Source organism: Ostrinia furnacalis, unplaced genomic scaffold, assembly GCF_004193835.3.
Source record: "Ostrinia furnacalis isolate ACB-3 unplaced genomic scaffold, ASM419383v2 OfSCF4153, whole genome shotgun sequence".
In the NCBI taxonomy this organism is placed as follows: domain Eukaryota; kingdom Metazoa; phylum Arthropoda; class Insecta; order Lepidoptera; family Crambidae; genus Ostrinia; species Ostrinia furnacalis.
Genome location: NW_021134392.1, coordinates 1162752 through 1188890, shown reverse-complemented (window position 1 = coordinate 1188890; position 26139 = coordinate 1162752). Strand labels below are relative to the sequence as shown.

At 37.4% G+C, this 26139-nt stretch overlaps 1 protein-coding gene across 1 annotated transcript in view; it reads left to right on the top strand.

Annotated features, from left to right (window-relative positions):
* Window positions 1-10349: 10349 nt before the first annotated feature.
* LOC114358955 (metabotropic glutamate receptor 4-like) overlaps window positions 10350-26139 on the top strand; it is a 38087-nt gene continuing 22297 nt past the window's right edge. The window contains exons 1-2 of the mRNA XM_028313148.1: window positions 10350-10597; window positions 10931-11105. Of these exons, the coding sequence (XP_028168949.1) occupies window positions 10387-10597; window positions 10931-11105 (386 nt within the window). The 5' untranslated portion in view covers window positions 10350-10386. The remainder of the gene's footprint in view (window positions 10598-10930; window positions 11106-26139) is intronic.

Genomic DNA, 26139 nt, shown 5'->3' with positions numbered 1-26139 from the left:
AAAAAAATCATGTTTATTTCTAATTAAATCCATTCTTACTCCCTTAAAATGTATGAAACTTGTGTCTGTTTGCTACTTCTACTAGTAGATAATTTTATTGGCTATCGCATGATATAAAATATTTGCTTATTAATGTTAAGTTACCCACGCTATCACTTGTTTTTGAAGGAAGAGGTGAAAACTTAAAATTAAAAACTTAAATCCTTGTAAATATGCGAGAAATGGGTCAAGCCCCAAATTTAAAGTATTTTCACCGACAAAATTGTCCATAGATTACGCCCTTAAAGTTTGATCACTACATGCCCGGACACACTGTAGAGATATTTAAGACCTATGGAAAACAAGATTAGTTTTTAACCCGTTTTTTCAAAGGGGGCACGTTTAAGAAGCAAATATTAAATCTGAATCATTTAGATTTCACAAATGGATAAGATCAAATTATAAATAGATCCACTAAAGTTAATTCCGTTAGAATAGAATAGAATAGAATTTCTTTATTGCGGTAAATTAAACTAAACATTTATTTTAATTCTCTACAATACAAGTTAATCTTAAAATGGCTTGAAGCTAAAAACCCAAAGTGGTCTTGAAAAATGTTTATTACACCATTAGGCTCAATCCCTACAAAAAAACTTTGTTAAAAGCGTAAAGTTTTCGGGTTCCCAGGCGATAACAACAGGCTTTACTCCGAAACAATTTGAACTGTTCCTGGAAGTGAAGAAGTTCACACCTGTATAAATTACCGAGCTGTTACCAACTCCATCTTGTTCGCGACTGACACCCTTTAAATTCTTCTGCTTAACAACGAAACTTTCTGCTTATTACGTGGAGGCTGGCATGTGTGACATCGATGAGGCGTCGAAGTGCTAACAATGACATATCATATAAATAGACACGTTATGCGCCTACATTATTGTATTTTAAAATGGCGCAAGTAGTCCTATTTTATGACAGCTATTCATTTTGACATTTTGCACAGAAAAGGAGAATAGGGTAGAGTGAACCTCACAGATATAGAGAACCTAAATTGTATTTTCGAATGAACTATCAAACTAATATTTAAACAAAAGCAAGACAAAACGTAACTTATTATTTTCCCTTAAATCAACTTGAGTCTTATGCCTTTTTTGTCTTTTATAATGAGTTTTCAAATCCGGATTATTTTTATGTGCAAAATGTATGAGGTTTTACCCTGAGATTAAAAGTGGAATATTCTCTAGCTAGCTACAGACAGACAGACAGACATGACGAACCTATAAGGGTCCCGTTTTTGCAATTTGGCTACGGAACCCTAAAAAGACATTAAAATTCGATTATTTATACAAATTGCAATCTTTTTGGGATCGGGAAGTAGCATTTCTGACTGTAGGCTTTGAAATATAATCCTCGATAGGAAAACATAGTCCGCCCATATTTTTCATATTAACCACAGTTTTGATTTAGCAGACTGTAAATTTATACAGGTACATCAAATTTGTTTGGGACTAGAAGCGTATTGTAAAAATGTCCAAGGATAAATAAAAATAATAAATAATTAATATTATTCGTTTCTGCTATAATTTTGTTCCTCGAGTAAGTCTTTTTCGTTTGATCATAAATCATTATAATCATACAGTAATAATAGCCATAGCATTGATTTTATCGATTTCGGATGAATACGTGTCAACACAGGAATACATAATTATAATAATATTCTTTTCTAGAGAAAAACAATTATTCCGTGAGTTAAATGCAGAGTTCTTAATTGATAGATATTCGCCCCAACTTCCCCTGGCAGTGGTCTCTAGATTTTAGCTCAAATGTCAAATTCAACCGTCAACCCTTGTCAAATTGAATAAAAATTAAAATTTATTTTTTTACTAATTAAACTGTATTTACGAATGAAATGACACATTTTTCTGGTTCATAATAGTGGCAGTGTAATTTGTACATCAACTAAAAACACACGAAGGCATAATATTATCAATCAATCAGGAAGGCAATCGGGAAGTGCATTGGTGGCTGTTCGCGGCAACCGATCATGTCCGACTGAATGCAAGAGGTCCAATTGTATCTCTTTTGCATTGCCATTCTTGAGCGGGTATAACGTATCTATACTATAAAAACATCTTAGAGTGCTAAACGATTTTCTACATGACATCTTCTGGTACTAGTTACGACTTACGTAGGTAATATTAGAGGCCGGTAGATCTATTCTCATAAATAAAACACTGGATACTTAACTTTCACAGTCTATTGCCTTATTTTAGATACAATTCATCACTTAGCACAAAAGCGCACGGAGTCATCTCCTCGCGTCCCTCTATTCTGACGTTTGAAGCTAGTGTGACATTGACGTTGACAGCATCTCATTGGCCACAACGATACCGTTATTTTAACGTTTTAGATTTTTCATAATTAACAGTAAAAATACCTATTTTTACCTACGTAAGTAACTAGTAGTGTATGTGGTACGTAACTACGGATACTAGGTAGTATTTGGTACACGAATTTCACATGTGAGCTAAGTTCACGCATCCGTAGTTTTGATAGCTCAAGTCTAGGAAATTGGAGAATCACTTGCTGTAACAACTGATCTCAGTTTGGTTAGATTGTTAGAGGATTGAAACAAAGTAGGTAATTGTCTAAGAAACAATATTATCCCTTACATTAAAGGATACTTTAAATAACAATCGATTATTAGTAAACCATGGAGGTTGCCCAAATGCCCATGGTATACAATATCTTCATTGACATGTTTTTTTTGGTCCTGTTCTGTAAGCTTACAAGTGTTTTGCAAAAATAGAATAAATAAATAAATAGGCTTGAATCTACTTTCCAAACAAGAGCTTTATAAAAATGCTAAGACGAATAAACAGAAAAGACATAAGATGAGAAAAATTAGAAGCAGTTTCATTAGAAACAAAGTTTTTATCACTTTGCCAATCAATTTTTTCCTACCCTAGCAGACGTAATAAAATCGCGCGAATATGAAGCTGTGTTCCAATGGTTTACAAGAACGTATACAAGGAACGCTCGCCAATTTCTTTCATTTTCTTTTCTCCAAAATTTATCGGCCACGTCGTTTCTTCGGCTACACGTCGGACACAACCATCGTTCGTCGCTAAGCTTTCTTATCGGTATAAAAGCTCGCTACCGATACGAAATCCCCCGAGAAATATTACTTGTATCCAAACAAACGATATACTGGATTCATTATTTGTTCAGTTTCATATCACTGGTGTATTTTCTTGAGTCGAAGATAAAATCGAGATGTATTTGGCCAAATAGGACACAAAGGAATCAAATGAAATAATAAACGTATGATAGTACTTATTATTATTCTGTGGTATGACTCTTATAGTGGTAAAGACAAACCTAAACAGAAACAAACTTTGTTGTGTTGTGCCTTTCATTATGCCGTGAAGAATCATAAGATTAATCTAACATCCTAAAATCTCATAATTAGCACCGAAAATAAAAAAAAAACTATAAAGCTCAAACGCCACCGAAAAATCATTTTATTTGTCGTCAACATTAATCAAATAAATCAAACAACATTTCAGTTCAATATTGACATACAGATGTTATAGCAGTAAATAAAAACCAATACGACTATTGGACATACAAAGCCGTGTATTCCAAACAATAGTTAGCTTCACAATGAATCAGGATCCATGCAAACAATGTCCCCCCCCCCGTCCCCCCCTTCGTTAATTAATTGGATGCACTAATTGCAGATGCCGATATGAATAGGAAAATCGATTTCGAAATATTTGCCATTGTTCAAAGCTATAATGAATGAGCCAAGTTTAGGATTCGCATCAAATACGAGTAATCCAATATTTTTTCCAGATAGAAAGTATTTATTTGTCTCAAAACAGGTTAAATTTACAAATTATCACAGTATTCAACAGTGACAATATGGGAGGCCTTTGTCCAGCAGTGGACATAATTTGGCTGAAACGATACAACATATGAGACAAAAGGTCTACTCAGTGATTGTAGGAGACCCACAAACACTGTTATTCTGGCATAGCCAAAATATAAATATCAAGCACTGCTAATTCTAATATTAATCATTAGCCAGTTCTTCTGCTTTTGAACTCGCTTCCACCTTCGACTTGATCATCACTTTTCATTAGATGAGACGAATTCCGTCCGAGCTTCATTCGTTATGGATAAAGAAAACAAAATGAGAACTCTTAAATTCTACATAGCTTAAGCTTATTCTGAAACAATTCTGAAGTGTCAAGTGTGCGCTTAAGTTTGAGTTGAGTTTCGTTCCTTTAAACAAGCCTATATAAATCCTGAATCATCGATTTGAAAAACCACCTGTGAGGAAACTTTACAACTTAGGCTTCACAATCCCATCAAAGTTCCCAACTATTCAGATCCTCCCAAGTCAAAGCGTCACGTACGCTTGATCTGGGTCGCTATTGTATTTACAATTAGCATGAGTTTCCATCAGTAATATGATATAGGAATACGACAGGGTATTAGCCCAGACCTAGGGAACTATTGTTGAATAATTTGTGCTTGTAAATGTACTCGGTATCATTGTACGAGTTGGAATAAGGGATTGCGGACTAATGGATAGGTTAATGTCACTAACAGACAGTTCGTTTCAGCCAAATGACGTCCACTGTTGGACAAAGTCCTCTCAAAGGATTTCCTTAACAACCGATCCTGCGCTGCCCGCTGCAACGTTCACCAGATCGTCGGTCCACCTAGTGGGGGGCCTGCCCACACTACGTCTTCCGACCCGTGGTCGTCAGAAAGTTAATAAAAGCGTAAAAAAAACTTGGCTCTCTCTCACTCAACATTGTTATGGTTGGTAAGCTTACATCTAGGCTTTGATGGAACAAATCTCATTGTATTATTTGACGGCTGAAACCAGCCAAAACCAATCTAAATGTAAATTCAAAACAGGTGTCCATAAAATTTCATTGCCTTTTGTAATGTTTTTAGATATAAAATAGATTAATAGGTATTTAATTTATGGTTATTGCTCAGTGGCTAGTAAAAAATTAAGAACCTAACAGTAGAATCAGATTTAGTAATGTCTACATGTCTGAGATTCATTATAAATGAATTCGTCAGAAACAATTATTAGTGTACTTTACATTATCTTATTAATTGCTGTTCTAGTTTATTTACTAAGTTTAGGTCTCAATGCCTGCATCAAACCCATTCAAGTCCTCTTAAACCCCAAATCTCAGTGACAAAAGCGAGCAATCTTCATTCTATACCCTCCAAATGAAGTCAGTCATCAGCACGAAGCCATTAAAATCCGCGTGACATAACAGCGCTTCTCAACACGCGCATTTGGCCGTTTATTCAAGCGAGGCGCGGGATCAGGGCCGGGGTGTCCCTTAAGACGACGACACAAAAACAAGGCATATCACATGCGATGGCAAGGCTGAGGAGTAGGGCGACCACCCTAAAGTCAAAGCCAAAGTCAAAATCTCTTTATTTGTATAGACTATTTAATAGTACTTACAAATCGTCAAATATTTTGCTCTAAGGAGTCTCTACATGTCTCATAATCTTTTTACCCTATCAGCGCTTCGAGACCAACTTTGACAAGTGCTGAGAAGAAGCGCCGCAACAAACTCAGTCACCGCTGTCTGCCGGTTCATATAAATAAATAGATACAAATAGCAGTAGTAGGTACATGATTCAGGAGCAGTTCTCTGAATTTACCACGCATTCTACCCGGGGATGGTTGGAATACCCCATTCCTAAAACTGAGGGTCAAATGGATCAGAAATCGGGAATCCAAACAAATTGTACCCACACTCAAATCAAGAAATAAAATTATTAGTTATTTTTGTTACAAAAAACAATGACTACTAAATATCTGTTTTCTGCTATCAAGCTGATTATCTATAGCTCTGTAAAAAACACGATTTGCTAGAGAGCACTCTTAAAACCGAGATGGAATGCACTGAATCCTTATAAGCACAAACAGTTTTCGAAATGTTTCAGTTACGTAATCGAAATCACGCAATCAGAATTAGAAAGCAATCCAAAAGAATAACAAGTCAAGGTCTAAAGTAGTATAAATATCTCATTTTCCGTTAATATTGTTATAAGGGCAACTGTATTCAACTTATGATAATTATTATAATACGATCTTCCGCTTGCGGGCAACTGCTCTCGCCACCGAGCTACTAAGACTGAATAAATAGTATCACTGCTTCAAAATTGAATTCCCACCTTACAATTACCTCATGGACACCTCGGAACGTGCGAACACTGTATCATATCCCAGGAGATTTGGCGCTTTCGCCGCCACCGCTCCGTTTGAACACCAAATTAATTTCGTTTCGCACCGACTCGGTTCGCGTACTCGCATTTTGTCGCGAAGCACTTAGAGCCAAAGCACACGATGCGTTGCGGCGGCAGTGCTCCGGAACGGTGTCACTACGTCATATTATTATTCGTCGGCCGTTTGGTGTAGTGGTTCAGAACGGACTATTATGCCGAGAGGTCCCGGGTTCGATTCCCGGCCGGGCAGAAATTGAAATGATGAATTTTAATTTCTGTGACGGGTCTGGGTGTGACTATGTATAATATTTATGTATTTATAAAAAAAAAAGTATATAAGTAGTATATCCGTTAAGCTAGCACCCATAACACAAGCATTAAGTTGCTTACTTTGGGGCTAGCTGGCGCTGTGTGAAATTGTCCAAAGATTTATTTAAAGATTTATTTATTACATAGAAATACTAGCTTTCCGCCCGCGGCTTCGTCCGCCTGGAATTTTGTCTGTCACAGAAAAACTTTGCCGCGCGCGTCCCTGTTACAAAAACCGAGATAAAAACTATCCTATGTCCTTTCCCGGGACTCAAACTATCTCCGTGCCAAATTTCATTAAAATCGGTTCAGTGGCAACCGCGCAATACGGCGAAATCTTTGAGGTGCGGCGCCGCAACGCATCGTGTGCTTTGGCCTTACACAGCTCTGTTATAATATGTATAAGCTCTGCGATTTTCGCCGACAGCCGCCGGTTTTTTTGGGTGTATCTGACACTCCCCTTTTAATATTCAGTAGGTGTTGCCAGCAGTTTGATGTTGCCAACGAAAATAAACGCGAGTTTGTTGGCACTTTCCTTGATACAATTAGTGAGATGTCATCTTTATATTCAACTAAATAAATATGTATTCTGTTTAGAAATCTGAGCCTCGTAGCGTTTTGAAGGTTATGTTCTCCTTTGAATCATAAAACTACATCTTTGTACAGTCATACAAAATAGAGCACTTAAGACATGACATCAACATAAAGAATGATCTGTGTTTTGCTGATGAATTGCCCATGACAGATACGATGGTCTGGGGTAGGTACATATGCTCACACTTTCTCGCATTTTGGCGCAACCAAGTTAAGCAAAATTTTGCAAAATGTATAAATAAAAGCCTTGTGATTTTTGTCAGAAAGTTATACCAAGTTTTTTCAGATTTTTGACACTACCCCTTTAATTATTCAGGTGTTGCCTGCAGTGTGTATTTTGGCACAAAATTTGGCTTGTTTTCGGGAAATTGTTGGCTTGCGTGGGCTTCCGTTATCCTGTTATAAAAATGAATGAAAAAGTCTAAAATATTAGAGGTAGGTACAATTTTGTACACTCCTACTACATGAAAAAAAAACTAGACTTAACAAAGTACCCATAGGTACGTAATTAAGAACGCCAATACTCAAGCCAAAAGCCATGGCGTTTCGTAGCCAAAACCTCCGAAACCCACCCGATCCGCTGTGAAAAATATTAGGATATAAACCAACCGTATCAAGCCTAACACCATATTGCTATAATGCGTTCTGATGAATGGCCCCGTGTGTCTCGGCGATAACCGGCTGCGTCGAGAGACAATTTTTCGCTAAAATGGTTACACAAATTGATTCTAGGCTAGGGCTGCCAACAGGGCCGACGAAAAAGATTTCGAGGAGGAAGTGGTCACAATATTTTTTTAATGCATGACAAGGTATTCGACCGCAATCGTACCTGGTGTTAAGTGAGATGCATTCTAGGGTGGTCGTGGTCGTGGTGGTAAGTGCCTATACACTCTCGCCTTGAAAAGGCCCGGATTATAGTGTTCAGGAAAGACAGCAGCAGGCAGCGAATTCGAATCCCGAGCTATTCACATTTTAAAAGAGTATTTGTTAGTGTTTTTTTTATTTATTTTTTTATTTATTGTTCACAAAAGGATACACATCAAATATAAAGATACACTTGCCAAACTGCATTACAGTTTGTCGGCAATAGTTCTCGTCCTTAGTTTTTCGGGCTCAGTTGCACCAGCCTACTTCAACCGTTACCATAGCAGTAACTGGGTGTTTTTTGTATGGAATTTAATAGATTTTTGAAGATTATTAAAGTTACAGCAAGATGGCGCCACCCAGCCCGAGCATTCATTGTGTTTCCTGCCAATTACTACACTATACTATATCTACTCATGCAATACTTAGTGTATTTGCTTGACTAATTAAAATTTATATGCGATCATTCCCACCTACTGTTCCCATCACTGCAGCTCACTGTGTAGCCAAGATCCACAACTCGAAAGTTCTGAACCAGCAATGGAACAGATAGCGATAAAAACGGAAAAAAAATATTTGCTACGTCGCCGTTTTTACTTTACCTAATTCCTCGGTTAAAAATGCAGCGTTCTACCTCAAGTAGTATTCGTATTAAAGGTAATTTATAGACGAAATTATGATATTGAGTTGGTAAGAAACTAGGTTAATGGCTGTACTAATTGGTTAGGTAGAGTCTTAAATTGACGTAACTTGAGATATTTGTATAGTTTTCTTAACTCTTAAATTACTCGGAAAAATAGTTATAACTTCTAGGTAAAAAGTATAGGTACTCCTACGGAGCTACGGCAGCTGGTAAATTATGTAACGTCGCGGAGCGGATGACACGCATATTAGTTCACTTTTAAATGCTGCCTAGACATCCCACTGCTGGGCCAAAGCCTACCCCAACTCCTATCAGAGTAACCTATCCAGAATGAATACTTGACCGTTTTGATATAAATGACATCGTTGAACGTAAAAAAATATATTTTTCTTACTGTAGACAACCCTACCCCGGAGTTCACAGCTTGCCCGTGATTGGTGGGTAACGCACCACGAACGCCCCTCAGATGTGTAATTAAACGTGTGGGTCGTCTTTAAGTCGCAATTTAGTTCGGAATGAGTGCTGGAGCCGATTCCGAGTGTGATTAGCTGAAGTGCTTTGTGACTATTGGAGGCTGCATATTAGTTTTCTACTTATCTTTAAGATTATAATCTAAACATTATAATGGTAACAACGTTTGTTAGTCTGAAGTTATGGATTTAAGGCTACCTAACAGACTTTTAATTGAAAGGACAGTGCCAATCCATGTATGGAAGTTGGACCAAGTGCTGCCCAGAATGAAACTATAGTGCATTTTGTTCCTCAGGCCAATACTAATTTTTAAACCGGAGCGCACTGAAATCTATCCCTGGAGTTAAGAGAAAAAAAGAGTTTTGTTTGGAATTATTTACATACAAAATATCATCGATGTATACCTACTACGCATAAGATTTCGCGATTTTGGCATTAAATAACACTCGTTATGTTGAACTTAACCATACTGCATCCGTACACCTTACTTTAGTACGACTTCGACATTCTTTATAAGCGATCAAGCGCTGTTGCAGTAGTTTGGTTAGTTGACCGAAATTAATTATTTCCAAAATAGAGCAAGAAGTTTTATCTTACAATAACTTCAATAATCGATTGTAATACACCAATGAATTGATTTTTTGCAAGGATAGAGGACTAAATTACTTCTTGATTCATTTTGGAAATAATGATTTCTGTCAAGTAACCAAACTATTGCAACAGCGCTAGATCGCTTATAAAGAATGTCTAAGTCGCACTAAAGTAAGGTGTACGGATGCAGTATGGTTAAGTTCAACATAGCGAGTGTTATTTAATGCCAAAATCACGAAATCTTATGCGTAGTACGTATACATCGATGATATTTTGTATGAAAATATTTCAAAACAAAACTCTTTTTTTCTCTTAACTCCAGGGATAGATTGCAGTGCGCTTCGGTTTACACATTAGTATTGATCTGAGGAACAAAATGCACTATAGGTTGATTCTGGGCAGCACTTGGTCCAGACCCTGGCACTATCCTTTATTTTCCTAAACTTTCAAAAATGAAACCTGTTTTAGAACAAGTTTAATAATAGGTACTCTACAAACGTCAACACCTCTTAATCCCTTCGACGTTCTCCCAAAGGTTCTAAAATACATTCTCAGATGGAACATAAAGGGAAAATCATACAGTAAATGCTAAGGGGTTTGCTCATGATATTTTTCTTTCAGGTGCAATAATCTTCGGGTCCGACCAAGAAGTAGCGGGCGTGATGCGAGCGGTGGAGCGAGGGAACGCCACCAGTCTCTTCAGTTGGGTCGGTTCGGACGGCTGGAGCGCCAGGTCTTTGGTCTCCGATGGGAATGAACGCGCCGTGGAAGGCACCATCAGCGTCCAGCCTCAGGCGCATGACGTCAGCGGCTTCACGGACTACTTCTTGGGGCTCAATGTGAAGAACAATAAGAGGAACCCTTGGTTTGTTGGTAAGTGGTTTTAGCAAAGATTTTGGATGGAAATTAGCAAAAAGGGTAGTTGCGAGCTGTAAAGAGCAAGAATTCTATTAACCTCTTCCGCAAGGTTGGGTCGATCAGATGGAACGACAGGTCTCTGATCTCTAGTGGATTTTAGAGGAACTGTAAAAGGGGATAGGGAAGTACCTAGTACTTAAATATTTTTTTTCCGTCAATTGAAACGTAAGTTCTGAGGCACGTCGGGGTAGATGAAGTAAGAACGAATGAGGAATTGACTCTTTTCAAATTGGTAATCTTAAGTTTTTGTGCTAAATGGTCAATCAAGATATTTATCTTATTTGCCAGAATTCTGGGAAGACCACTTCCAATGCCGCTACCCGGGCAGTCCACGGACCCCTTACAACGGGCACTACGTGCGGTCCTGCTCGGGACTCGAACGGCTGACGGCAGACAACACCGAGTTCGAGAGGCAGCTGCAGTTCGTCTCTGACGCGGTCATGGCCTTCGCTTATGCGATACGGTAAGTGAGAATAAATTAGCAGTTGTTATTTTTAAAACCTTTTAAATAATGGTAAAATGGAAAACGTCATTATAAAGGTAGCAGGGAAGCGCTGTACGCAGGCCGCTACCAATCGATCAACATGGAAAACGTTGGGGGAGGCCTATGTTCAGCAGTGGACGTCCTATGGCTGAAATGATGATGATGATGAAAATGGAAAAAGTATGATAATGTAATTCATAAAGGTAAAACTGAAAAGAAGGTGAGGTTATGTAATTAATAAAGTTCAAAATCGACTGGAAAATATTTCATTTCCGCGGGGGATTGTTCCGCTCAACACTTTGCGCTATACACACACTCTGTACTTAACACTGTAGGTACTTATTTATTTTCGTTCAGGAAAAAATGTAGAGCATCTTCTTTTAAAAAATTCTTCTTAAAAAATTCTTCTATTAAACCGCCTCTGTGGTCTAGTGGTAAGACCACCTGCTTCAGACACAGAGGTCCCGGGTTCGATTCCCAGTGGGGGCAGATTTTTCTGTTCGGTTTGGTTGGTGGTAGGGCTTGTTCTAAGTCCGCCTGGCTAGCTACCACCATCTTACCTAAGTCTGTCGCCATAACAACAAAGTTAACAGCATTGTTGTGTTCCGGCAGTTAGAGGTAAGATAGCCAGTTCCTCCGTGGTTGAGGATTCCGGGTGAAGCTCGCTTCGACCTTCGGCCTGATCATCACTTACCATCAGGTGAGATTCAGGCTAAGAGCTTCCTCGTTGTGGATAAAAAAAAAAAAAAAATCGTGCCGGAAAATGATTGATTACTCAATTTTAGGCCTCTTTAAACAAAACCTTCACTCAAAAGAATTATAATATGTTTCTAAAAAAATGGGGCATCAGCACAAAGGTAAACAATACCCACTGTAATACAAGTAGCATGGCTTAAACAAAGAAAATCACTACTCAGCGCTATGCGTGACCCGCTGCCGGCCACAATGTTACTTTTATCTACACCCAACTTTTTACGCCTACTAATAAACGCGTCCACAAATTAAAACTTTTCAAATCAACCCCGTAATAAAATTATTCCGCCCGCGTCATAATTAAATATACCTAAAAGGCTTTTATTAATCACCCGCAGGAAACGGAAGTTCGGGGATATATAAAATCCTCCCTTTCGTGGTTTTCACGCGATCCCCCCATTCGTCTCTGACATTCATTATGAAAGTGAGCGAGACGGTTCTCGAGGTGGGTATTATTTATGAATCTCTGGTACAAATACCAAGTTAAACAAATCTTCTCGCGGGATATGATGGAAAAATAATGGGCCCCGGAGGCCTCCGCGTAGCGAGAGGAAATAATTTGGACCGTTACATTAATAGGGCTTATTGAAAGGAGATTTTGTTTTGCGACGGGATTCGTATTAAATGATGAAGTTAATGTCCTTTTCATGAGACAATTTTAGGGAGTGCTATTTTACAAAATATGACTAACGAACGAATCACAACTTTGCTATGTGGTAATTATAACGGATAGAAGTTTTTTCTAAATAAATACTCTCACACATTTAGCCTCCCAGTGGGATTCTAACCAGCAAACGCATTTGACATAAGATAAACCTTGGGCCAAATTAAAGAAGAAACGCATTCAGAATATGAACAGGCTTAGGATGTGAAACGATACAGATACTGGAAACCATGGAAAAACCTGACCCCAGTTAAAAATATATCTCAAGATCTACGCTCCAACTGATCTTATACTTCTCACATTAAGGCCAGGTAACAGAGAAAATGGCGAAAATGAGGTTTTCATTTTTCATTTTTGAGGTACTAAACAGTAAAATTAAAGGCTAAGATTTTTATTGAGCATAGTTGAGGATATTTTCTAGGGCTATTAACGGATGGAAACACGATTTGATGAAGTTGACTCGATAGAATAAATTCCCAAAGTTACCTCTATTCGTTTTCTAATAATGGTTTTATTTTTAAAATAAGCGATTTGAGANGAAGAAATACCAAGCCTTAAACGAGCGCCTTAGTCAAAAATCCGAAATTCAATAGCAAAGTATTCATTTGTGTTTGATTAAAACGAGCTTTGTTTTGAGTTCGTAATTGGAAATAACTCCAACTTCAAACGGAAGAAACGGCGGGAGAATTTTTCCATTAACTTTTGATTTCAACTTTATATCTCCTGTTGATACACTTGATGGTAATTTTATCTCTTAACATTTTTTTGCCCGGTTCCTTCATTTCTGAAACACGCCTTTTTTGTTAACGCACAGTTAATATTTCATTTGTTTTAAAGAAAATGGTTACTAAAAATAGGACTGTGATAATGACATGAACACTTCTGTTAGGCACTTCTTTTACGCAACTTTATAATATGTGCATGCAAACAAATACCAGTTCATTTCATGTGTGACAATTTTCAAAAATACTAAACATGAGACAGTACACGGATAAAACAATATATCTCTTTGTAAGCCAAGTTTTTCAATCACCTGATAAAAAGTTACTGATTTTGGATAGAACAAAAATGTCTAAACGCCAAACTTATATCGGAAAGTCGGCCCTTATAACGACAGTTCTTGTTCTTGTAGACTTAACCCTTCTCCATTATAAGGAAGCTGTCATTGACTTACAGATGGCGATCTTGGAATATATCTCATTACCCACCGTCTATCTAGTCCATCCATTATTGCCAATTTGCAGAACCGTCAACGACATTCTGGGGCGGAATAAAATTAATAACTTCAAAATGAAATCACATTTAATAAAGAATGCTCAAAATGTATAAATGCAGTCGCCCAGATGAAAATCGCTGCACTTCCAATAATCTTCGACCACGCTTTCTAACTTATTGCGCTCTCCAATAACTTGGAACTGGAAAATCTGGGGATACTCGTACATATTCTGAACGTTTCATGAAAACTCGCAAACTGCTGGTTTTCCTTGCGAGTAGATAATAATACTTCTTCAAATTAAAAGTTTGTCTGGTATTTTAGGTGGTTTTGATAAAATCTATATACGTACGAGTAGATACTTGAACGCCGCCAACTTCTAACAAACAACTTAGGTAGATCTTACAGATTGTAGAAACAGCAAATACATAAATAAAATCATAGTGACATGCGAAGTTCTCCTTATTTAAGTCTCTTAATCTATATATATAAAAGAAAGTCGTGTTAGTTACTCCACTTATAACTCAAGAACGGCTGAATCGATTTAGCTGAAAATTGTCAAAGAGGTAGTTTAGAGCCAGGAGAAGGACATAGGATACTTTTTATCCCGTTCGAAATTTAAAAAAAAAGTCTGCTTATTTATTGCCATTAAGGCGGAACAAAGTTAGCCGGGTCAGCTAGTTAATAATAAAGGTCGCTAATAGTCCCTATCAGCGTTGCCAGTTTTTATTTCGCCAAGTCGGGACTTTGGTACTTTTTGAGTGAAAATAGCGGGATTCTTCCGTCAGAAGCGGGACATAGTAAAAAAACGTATATAATCAAAGGTTTTCAAATATTTAACTATCTTTTTATTTGACTTAAAATTACGTTTACGTGTAAAAATGTTTTATTCTTTAGAATAATATGGCGTTTCAAACAATAGTCTGGTGAAGTGATGTGTTTCTCTCCGAAAAGCGGGACCGAGCCTGTCCCGCGCGGGACATTTAAATTTGATTTAAAAATCGGGACGTCCCGCCAAAATCGGGACGTCTGGTAACGCTGGTCCCTATGCTACCCAGAACTACTAGATTTACCTACATGCATTTTAAATGCCTTATAATATAACTAAGTATCAATATAAAATCCTGAAAGTTCATTATCATGCCATATCTACTCTTAATTCTTATTATACGTGGAGTCAAAATATTAGTCACAATTTATTAAAATACGTCAGATTTAACCTTATCTAGTTGAGTAACAAAAACATAGACACTTGAACCAAATAATACCTACAATGACTCCCCAGCTGTCGAATCCAGATTCGTCGATCCACTTTAAAGCTGAACTTCATTTTACTTTTAACTACGCCCAACCGCAAATTATCTACATAGTGGAGTTAAATTCGTTAGGGTGCGTTTACATTGACTTAAACTTAAAATGGTTTCAGTATCTCTTAACTAAGTATAATGATACTTTTTTGTTTTACCTTGACCTAGCTGAAATATTATTTTAGGCATATCACAGCTGAATGCATAGGGGCAAACTTATCCGCCGATCCAAGAACATGTTCATTCATCCAAGTAAAGAAACGCCAAAATAAAAGCTATGGAAAGCTCGTAAGCAAACCGAAGACGTCTCAAAAATATGAAATAATGACGCAGGTTAGCGTACCATCCCTATATTGTTGACATTCCACCAGCTCCCACTAAGCGTTTCGATGACTCTTTTATAATGCGAACAGCTAGGGACTGGAATTCGTTGCCTGCTGCTGTCTTTCCCGAAAACTATAATCCGTTCCTCTTCAAGGCGAGAGTGAATAAGCACTTACAGGGCAGATATGTACCATCCTAGACTGCATCCCACTTAACATCAGGTGCGATTATGGTCAAATACCTGCCTTGTTATGCATAAAAAAAAGAGTTTGAAAATCTCACAAATTACAAAAAATGTTACCCATATTACATTTACCAATACATTACAATAAATTGACTGATCCAAATGTGTTTTAAAATTCATTACTTTAATAACATCAACGACCGTTTAAAGATTGTCTATCAAAACGTCACCAATTTTAAAGTACCATTTTAATATCACTTCCATAAGTCATGTCGGTGTGGACGAAACCTTAGGGCAAAAAGATTAAAATCTTTGATCTAATTGCAACGATTCAGATCCCGGGTCAATTCTAAAAAGATGAATCGGGGAATATTGGTGACGTCACCTACCGGAATCGAAATCGTTTTAAGGGTTAAATCCGTAAATACACTAAGGCCCAGAACAGACGGTGAAACGCAACTGCAACGAAACTGCAACTTTGTGATGATTCTGATGAATGAAACTGAAACTGAAAGTTTCAAACTGGTCGCGTCATGAGTGGTCTCTCAAACGGACGCTATGGCAGAAACTTAGATGCAACTCAAAAGTAACTAGAAGTTGCAATTTCGTTGCAGTTGCGTTTCACCATCTGTTCTGGGCGTAACACACATAAGATTTGTTCACGAAAATGGAAGACAAAATAAACGGAACCAATATTATGTCGCAATCGCGATGCCTTTTGTAAAAAAAATTCTTATCGGAAGGTTATTTTCGAACTTAAGCTTCAAAGACGCGAAAGAAATAATACCGAGTACTGGCTATGAGAGTATTGGCTATGAAATTGACAGTAACTTTAAATAAAAAGCCACCCATAGCCTTTATCTACACCAACTTGCTGTAAAGATTATCTTAACTGCAGCAGAGCAGTCTCAACGACCATATCTGATGGCTTGAACAAAATAGATTTCGATAGAACCCAGACCAACCAATGTGCGTTGTTTTTAAAATATTAGAAAATCCAACCCTCCCATCAAATCTCTCCAGTCGTGAACCCGCTCATGCGAGGCTGATTGTTGAGCACCGAGTGGCTTTAGACACAGACTAAAGTCAGGCAGTAGGGATTCTGAAACGTTTCTTATGTCCACAAAGACACTCTTGGCCTGCATCTGACGGAAAGTTATGATCAGGCCAAAAGTAGAGTTTTAATCTTCATAGATCGACAATATTAGGAATTTTTAAATGAAAATTATGAATGACACAATCGGCTTTCAAAGATTAACTGGTAAATTAAATTCAAGCCCAATTCACAACGAAGACTAATCAGAAATGCGATCTGAGACAAAGATCCTACAGGAGACCAATTGCATGGGATAAAAAGGTGCGATTTTTCCCACTCTTAGTTATTAGTTCGGATTACTAATGTTTGGCCAAAAAACGTTTCCCAAATTATCACATCGCAAACAACGTTTCGCAAATTTTCATTTGGCAAATTCTCATTTGGCAAAGCAACTTATTGCAAACTTTTAATTGGCAAATGTTTTTCTTGGCATATTATTTTTTAGCAAATTATTGTTCATTAGGCAAAAATATTTCACGATAAACTATTTACAAAATAATTTGATTGGTGCATAGAATGGTATACAAATTAGCTTGTGGTTATTATTTTGTTTAGTGGGGAGTTAATATAAAATTTGTTCTACATTAATTTCCTTATTTCATTATTTCTTTGTATCGAAATTTCCAAATGATTAATTAACAATAGAGGTGATTCTAGCGCTCGGCGGCCGCTGCCGCGGCACGCTTCGCTCGCCTTCGCGCATTAAGGGTCACTGTTCTAACCTAACCTAACCTACTATTTTCTGCAATACCTACTTTTTGCAACCATACTATTTTCTGCAAAGTTTTACATAAAATTATTGTGAAAACCATGATCATGTGCCTTATGCTTTGATTTGTGGGTAACGGTGGGTAAGTATGTGAAGTGTCAATTTGACCAAATAAATTATTTGGGATATAATATTTGGCAACATAAAACATTTGCTATATAAATATTTGCCAAGTAAAATTTGGCCAAATGATAATTTGACCAAATGAATTAGTTGCGAAAAGTACAGTTGCCAAAAGTTCATTTGGGAAATGAAACTTTGGCGATAAGTTGTTTGCGAAGTGAAATTTGGCGAAAAGTAATTTGGCCAAACGGAAGGATACCTATTAGTTCACAATATTAATGTCGGTTGGATGACGGAACTATCATTCACTCATTAAATATGATATGTCTATGATATAATATGGGACTACTATGATAAATCATTATCTCGTTTTGGCATGAGAAAAGAAGTAAGGAAGCATAATTTTGCCTCCGCCTAAACGTTTTTTTATGAAAAATAATCTTCATCAATGAAGAATGTTCACTAATGTACGTCACGCGGGGTCACGTGACCGTCGGCGGGACTCGATATTTATGCGAATTTTGAATGCCTATAAAATCATAACTACTTGGTATTTTTGAATGAAATAAAAACAAATGTATTTGTATATGTAAAAGCTTAACTATAACATAGGTTTCAAGTGATTTTGCATACCTAGTAACATTCTCAATTATCATTTTTTAAAAGCTATTCAAATCAAATCAAATCAATGAGGGGCACTTTACATTTCTCCTTATATCTATCTCTCTTATCTACCACTCTCAGTGCGTCACTATCGCCTATCCAGTTTTCTAATAACAAATTCACAAGCCTACTCGACCAGCTGCCATTATGTCTCCCGCCATGAAAGCGCAGTACACGCGAGCGCATACTCTCGGCTTCTTTCAGCCGGTGAATGGCAAGTTTTTCTATAGTAACCTCCTCCGACTGTTGCTTTCACACTGTAGGGCCTGCATGCGGATGAAGGGGCTCCGTATGAGGAGTGAACTGCACATCGCTGACGTTATATAGCTGTTATGCACAGCTAAACTTCAAGGTGTATTTGCTACAAACACGATTTTTTTACTACTAAAGGAATTATTCTGAATGGTGAAGTGTAGACTGGCCGATTCGAGATCCAAGGAACGCTGGTTTCAACGTCGCCGCCCCTGAACATATGTATTTTACAAATAATGATCAGTCTTTGGTGTGGATATTGTAGGTACTTCCTATTATGTACCAGTCTTTTGGGATTTAAATGAGACACGTGTGTGCACAACAATATTTATTTCCTAACTACAAGTAGTTGACATATAAAGATTGCTTGCTACCCACTTACATTATTTATAAGTGAACTAATATTTCAACTAAGCTTACTTCAGCAAGAAATAAAGAACCTCAAGAGGGTAGTAGCTAAATGAAAAAGCGGAAGATCGTTACTTTATTGGCACTCCCTTGGGAGGCTGGCATCCAATGAACTTCAATAAAGCATAAAGTAACTCGTAACAAGGACTTAATACAGAATAAGCTTTCTAGTTATTATTTATTTACTATTTTCTACCATAGTCTTAACTTTGAGTTCACTTTGAAAAACCGACGTTTTTTCAGCTCATAAAAGTACCTATCTCAACTGACTGGTGTTCTGGATCCTTCATTGATCGAATAAAAACGAAATGACATTAGTTACGATAGCAAAAGCCAGACACATACCTAAACACAAAACTCACATCAACATTGCTAACAATTCAATAGACTGTCCTGAAATTTTCAGCAAGTTCAATGAAGCGTACATACGCGTGCCTACGAGACTGAAAAGGGTTGCAAACTTCTCGCGTTTACCCAACACGGGCACAATGTCTCTAGTGCGAGCTGTCAAACATTTCTAACTTTGTTAAGAACATAATCACTTCACTGTGTTTATTTGTATTGATTTATCGATTTTCGCGCTAGAGTTACGCAATGTGGTACGGTTTTAAGACTGTATTCTATACTAATATTTTAAAGCTGAAGAGTTTGTGTGATTGAACGCGCTAATCTCAGGAACTGTGGACCGATTTGAAAAATATATTTGTGTTGGGTAACCCATTTAACGAGGAAGGCTTAACGCTATACATCGTCACCCTACAGCATTAAAGAAAAATGTTGCATAAAGGAAAATGTTATTCAAAGTATTTTCACGCCCACGAAGTCGCGGGCACAACTCTNTGTTATAAAGTCGATTTTGATCTAAGTCGAGTTAGATCCCTTTTCACTGGGGGTACAGAACTGTAAGTTATGAAAATAACCTTTAACTGGCAGACGTCTATACAAATTCATGAAGTCTGTGAAAGGACTAAGTATGAATAGCAAGCACGAATACGCAAATCATATCGTATTTCGATGAGTCATCTAAGCCATCAATTTGCGTCCTGTCACTAAACATGTCAACTACTGAGACATAGCTCCAGCCCTGGAGATATTTGCCTCAAAAGGTTATTGTGTCTGTCTGGTATGCTTGAATAACTGTATTTTTATTTTCTCCTAACACGAGGGTTGTAAATGAGGCCGCGCTTCACGTGTCACGTATGCGTAACACATATTCCCGCGTGTGCGTTACGTAAATGTACATTTTTAAGGTGCATTACTGAACAACCGCTCGCGTTTATCGATCAGAAAAGTGCGAGTCAGACTCGCGCACCAAGGGTTCCATACAAACTTCGAATAGTTTGTTCCTGAAATTAATGTGTGTAAGCAAAAAACCGGCAAAAAAATAACGTAGGTACGTTGTATGGGCGCCTCACTTAAATATTTACGTTTAGTAGGTATTTGTTACTATAGCGGCAACAGAACTTCACAGATGATCTATGGAAATTCTATGGATCGATTCGATCTATGGATCATTTTATTGCGCGGTTCATGAGAACTGGGGACATGAGGGTTCATGAGAAATGGGATGGCCCATTTTTCCCTTTGAGTAGGAAACCCTAAAAAGGGTTATCGTTACTCGTAGGTGTATAATTTACAAAACATACTACAGGCACAGGTTACCGTTATGCAATGGTAATATAATTTTCAGAAACTTCTATTACCCACAAACTGCTCCAATAAAGATATTCTCCGGCCGGTTAAGAAGCTGCATTAAGTCCTGCCACAGATCACTATATGTATATGTAGCAAGTCCCGCCGAGTGTGACCCCGATGCATTCAGCCCTCGCTCCCGTTCCGTGTTATACTGGAATATTCCAGCTTGAAAATGGACCAACTTGGCTCTGGAGCGTCCATAATACGCTATATTATTAGGTACTTGAGACTGGACTCCACTTTGCATTATGAATATTTTACGCACGGATTTTCAACGATTCCCAAAATTGTGATAAAATTACATAATGTAATCAAAACAGTGCTTACAAGACATGTTTGACCTATCAAGTTGTACCCTTCAGTCTCGATATTCATATTATTATGCACATATTTTATGAGATGAGAAGAAAAGCGTGGGAAATATACAGATTTTTTTAATCAAAATATTTAGCTTATAACTTTCGACTTAAATATCTACTTAATTTCGTAGCTATACGAGTATGTGGGTAATGTGTTACCTATTGATGGAACAATTTATTGAATACTAGCTTACGCGGCTTCACCCGCGTGAAATTTATTTGTCACAAATCGTCATAAATTAAAGCCTATATGTTATTCTGAGTCATAAACAACAATTCTGTAAAGTTTCATCAAAATCCGTTCAGTAGTTTTGCGTGAAAGAGTAACAAACATGCAGATATCCAGACATCCATACAAACTTTCGCATTTATAATATTAGTAGGATTCTAACAGAGTCCACTTTTAGTGACAGCGTTAAATGAATTATTCGACACTGAGTTTATCCATTTTAAGTTGACGCTCTATTATGGTTTAATTATTTCTTGTTTGTAGACAGTGAACGGGTAAAATAATCAGGCACAGGTAGGCTCTACATTTGTAGGCACTTTGAATACTCGCCCCAAAACAGCAAACTAATGCCTTGATCACACGTACCGAGCAAACGGGCGAGACAGTACTCTCGGCCGAATGCTCGGTGTGTATGAACATTACGCCGCGGCGCCGAGTGCTCGGCCGAGCGCTCGAGTATGTGACTCGCTCACCCAACTGTCTGGACCGAGTAAACATTTTACTGTCTCGCCCGTTTGCTCGGTACGTGTGATCAAGGCATATAGGTTCGGCCAAATCCACGCGTGCAGCCTGCGCGCGCGATGGCGATGGCGATCAGATGATGCGAACTTGTAGCAATGGGTTCACATCAACGCGTGTCGTCATTAGCCGCGGCGATCTAAATAAATAAAAAATCGTTTATTGCTTGCTTTACAAAAAAGGAATTACAAAAAAAAACTTATCTAGCACGCACAGTGCCATCGCCGACGCGAGTTATACGCGTTGGTTTGGTCGAACCTTTAGAGTCTATCCACGTTTAGTTGGCGCTCTATTATCGTTTAATTATGTCTTGTTTGTGGACAGTAAACGGATTAAATAATCAGCTACAGGTAGGCTTTATATTTGTAGGCACCACTTTGTATACTCGCTCCAAAACAGCGAACTCTAAATAGTCCCGTAATAAAGTTGATCCATCTCCCCCCGACCTTCAAACGGAACTTTACCGCTCCATCATAATTCATTTAATGCCTGAGAGACTTATTTTACGCAATTTACATGATGGTAAGAGAAAATACGCATTTTTGGAAATTCAGTAAAGGTTTATTATGTACGCGAACATGGTAAATGTTTTGCATATGGTTGGTAAAATAATATTTTTATTTTTATTTATTTTATTTTATTTATTTGGAAAACAAAACAGATTACATTCTTTACATGGTTTAAACAATACTTAAATGTAGATATAGACTAAAATGTAACCCTAAATATGTTTTCACAGATTCGTTATACATGCATTAGGTACAAAAAAAAATAGGTAAATAAATCGGAAAGTGTTAATAAACTGCAGAGTAAACAAAACAAAGAGTTCCTCAACATTATTTATGACGAGTCATGGGTAGTTTGGCTAAGGGCATCTTTGACATGTTTCTTAAATGAGTGCTTCCTTTGGTCGAAGATTATTATCCAGGTGACTATCATCCAAGAATGCAAGTTCATTGTACAATCGGCACATTTTAAGAAGAGGCTGGTAGTATGAGACGTTTTTACGTTGAAGAGAAATTGAGAAGGTTTTAGGCCTGCGGGGATTGTGATTCGTGCTAAAGCTAAGTTTACCTAACAATTTGGGAGAGTATATGTAGGAGTGCAGTATTTTGTGGAGACAAATGAGCTCTTGTTCATTTCTGCGGATATGAATAGCAATATAGTGTATTTTATTAGATGCCACAATGTTTGCTTGATTGACATCGTCTGCACAATAGCTGTCGGCAGTGCTTATAAATGAAAAGATATCTTGATTTACAAGTATTGCGCAGTCTCGTAAAATATGTCCTCAGAAGAATAACTTTGATGGTTCTACTTACCCCACTATCAAGATAGATTACGTTACTTCAAGTTAAATACTCTTCAGGAACGCCGCTGTGTGCTTGATAATTCGTTTTTATACAAATTGGTCAACGGTGCTTTTGACTGCCCTAACCTGCTCCCAAAAGTTAATCTAAACGTTCCCTATAAGTTGCCTAGGATATCCCGATACAACTTGTTTGCGACCAGGAGCTCCAAATCAAATCTAGGTCTGTTTTCCCCTTTAAATAGAATGTTTAATCAATACAATGCCCTGTCTAGGTCCAATAATGTTAATGTTGATATTTTTTTCCTTAGTTTACGTAAATACAAGTCCACATGCTTGGACAAATCTCACCGATTTGAACAAGCATAGGGACTTCTTTACACCATATTAAATATTTTCAGTTTTTAACCCCTAATTGCTGTTGCTTTAGTCTCTAACGCATGATGTTTTCACCTATAATTAAGTTTGCATTTAACAAGTGTCATTTTTTATAGTTACTTTTGTGAAGCCTCAATGTAACCTTGTTGGTGTTCAAATAAATAAATAAATAAACTTGTATTATTTTCTTTTTCACTGTCAAGCTGGGTTGCACCATTACTTTAACTTTGACAAACGTCAAAAATCTGTCAATATCTTTACAAAAAACACCAGATCTTTAAAGTTACGATCAAAGTTATTTGGTGCAACTCAGCCTCAGTGTTTTAATTTCTTTCAGAGACAGTTTATGTAACTATTGAAACCTTAGGCCTATACAAATGAACCGTACACGCTATCTTTAAAAGCCACTAAATACGAATATAGTAGTGATTAAGATTATAGAAACAAAAGGTAATCTAGCTATAAAATCCATAATCGAGATTGGCAACAAAATTTCAACAAATTAATGAATTAATTTAAACGTTGAACTTACAAAGAGCTTTCAAAAGCAGACAGCAATATTTCCACCCGAAATATCAACTGAAACCTTTATAGAGGTCCTTCAAGAATTCATAACCGATTCAATTGTAAACTTTAGGTGGCTAATTTCAAAACACGTCGCTAAAATCCTTAGGCGTTAAAACCAAGATAAGTTTACAAGGGTTGTGTACCACACAGTCACGCAACAACAGCCAGCACAAGGTAAATTAATAATACATTGGTAGTATGCTACTTTTTACCCGACTACGGCAAAGCAAAAGGAGGGTTATGATTTTGACAGGCTATGTATGTATGTATGTATGTATGTTCATGTGTACCCTCGTAACTTCTAAACTACTAATCAGAATTCGACAAATGACATATCATTAGAAGCGTCTTAATTGTCCGCTGGTTATTGGCTATATGGGGTTTCACAAAATCTAATGTGGCGCCCTCTAGCGGACAAAACATACAGAGTAAAAAAATAAAGTTAAGATAAATATGCCCTGTTTGGTATCATTTGAAAGCGCTTTACTTGTACATTTTGAATATATATATATATACCTTTTTTTGTCAATAAAATTAAATGATTTGATGTAATGTACCATGGGCAACAGTGTTGACTATCCATTGCCTGTCATGTCGTCTTGTTCTATCGCAAAGAATCACCATTTGATGAGAGCGAGAGCAAAAACGGAAATGGATAGTTAACAGTGTATGTAAATAAATGGTTTGATTTGATTTGTCAAGTTATTAAAGCAAATTTCTGGGAATTGAGAATGTGTCCGAGGATTGCAAAAGATGCAAATTGAGGTGGAACGAGTTGTTCTAGAAGAGCCTTCTACAGGCTTTTAGAAATTGAGTAGATGAAACACATCATGTTATTGTACACCATACAGGACAAGAAGAAATAAAGAAACAAATATACAAAAGATACGACACAATTTAGGCAATCTTATCGCTATAAAGCGATCTCTTCCAGGCAACCTATAAGACGTAAGTTGTGACAACAGCTCAATGTGGATTTCAAAATCTACACTTACAAATTAATTAAAATATAACTCTGATAAGATACCAAACGTTCATATCCCATCAAAACAGCTAAAGAAATCGCGTCTTGACCAGTCCTAAACGTGAGACGGACGTTCTTTGATCTCAAACGGGAACTTCCCAACAACCTGCATTTAAAATCTAAAGGCCTGCAACCTTTATCAGGTCGCATATACACTTTGCCGTTTCAATTGCGCTGTGGCCTCTGCAAACATCCCGCGCATAACGAGTTTGTCCCCGCTCTTATAACCCCATTAAATAGCCTGTAAAACTTTCATTGACCCTTAAAAATTATGAAGCAATCATTCTTTTAAATGCCGCGCGCTCTGGTATCTGCAATGGGTGAAATATTCCGCTGGTTAAGTACCAGCTTCCAGTTTTGTAGTATAAATTCAGTTTATTTAATGAGCTGCGTAATAATCTGATTAAGTGTGCCGCACAGTCCCTGTTTATCGGGGTGAAAATTTCGGTTAAGGTACAATTTATTAACCAAACCTACATCATAATTTTGATAATGCGAAACAGAGAATGCGTAAGGTTTATTTACGCGACTCATTTCACCAATATCGGTCTAAAGTTTTCTTGTGTGCGGCTTACTTAATAGAATTTTGTGGCATTTTCTTTCAATCAAACGGAGCTTAACAGCGCCATGTAAGTATCTTTTAAAATTATGGTACTTTAGTGCATAACCCTAACGATTACAACTATCAGACATTGTCGTCAAATAAATTCTTACCAACAAAAAAAAGTAACAGCTTGTTGAACATTGTTTTAAAATGTCATTTCCATACTAAACATCGCTTTACAACGCTGATTAACAAGCGCGTAATTGTTATTAGTGAGGGGGCTAAAGTTTATTAATGCTAATTTTATCATACATTTCAAATCACTTTCTATAAATGAAGAATAAAGGTTTCTTGCAACACAGCTTGAGTTCCATCAGTTTCAAAAGTCGGCGCAAATATAAACAGACACTTAGCGCCATTTACGGGCGGACAAATCTCCGCGCGCATCCGACACTGAGCAAACACAAATCAAATATCTGCGTAACAAGGGTCCGGACTCCGGGCCCTTCCCGGGTCGGGCCAATCGAGGCCCTGATTGAGTAACTGGGAGCGTAGCTAGGAGAAGTGAGCTAAGACAAGTTTTTGCTATAACAATTTAAATTACAGTTTAACTTTCCCCCGGGACAAACTTGACCTTCACTGGTTCGGTTTTTATTGGCGGTCAAGCTGTAGATCCTGGCTACACAGAAGTTG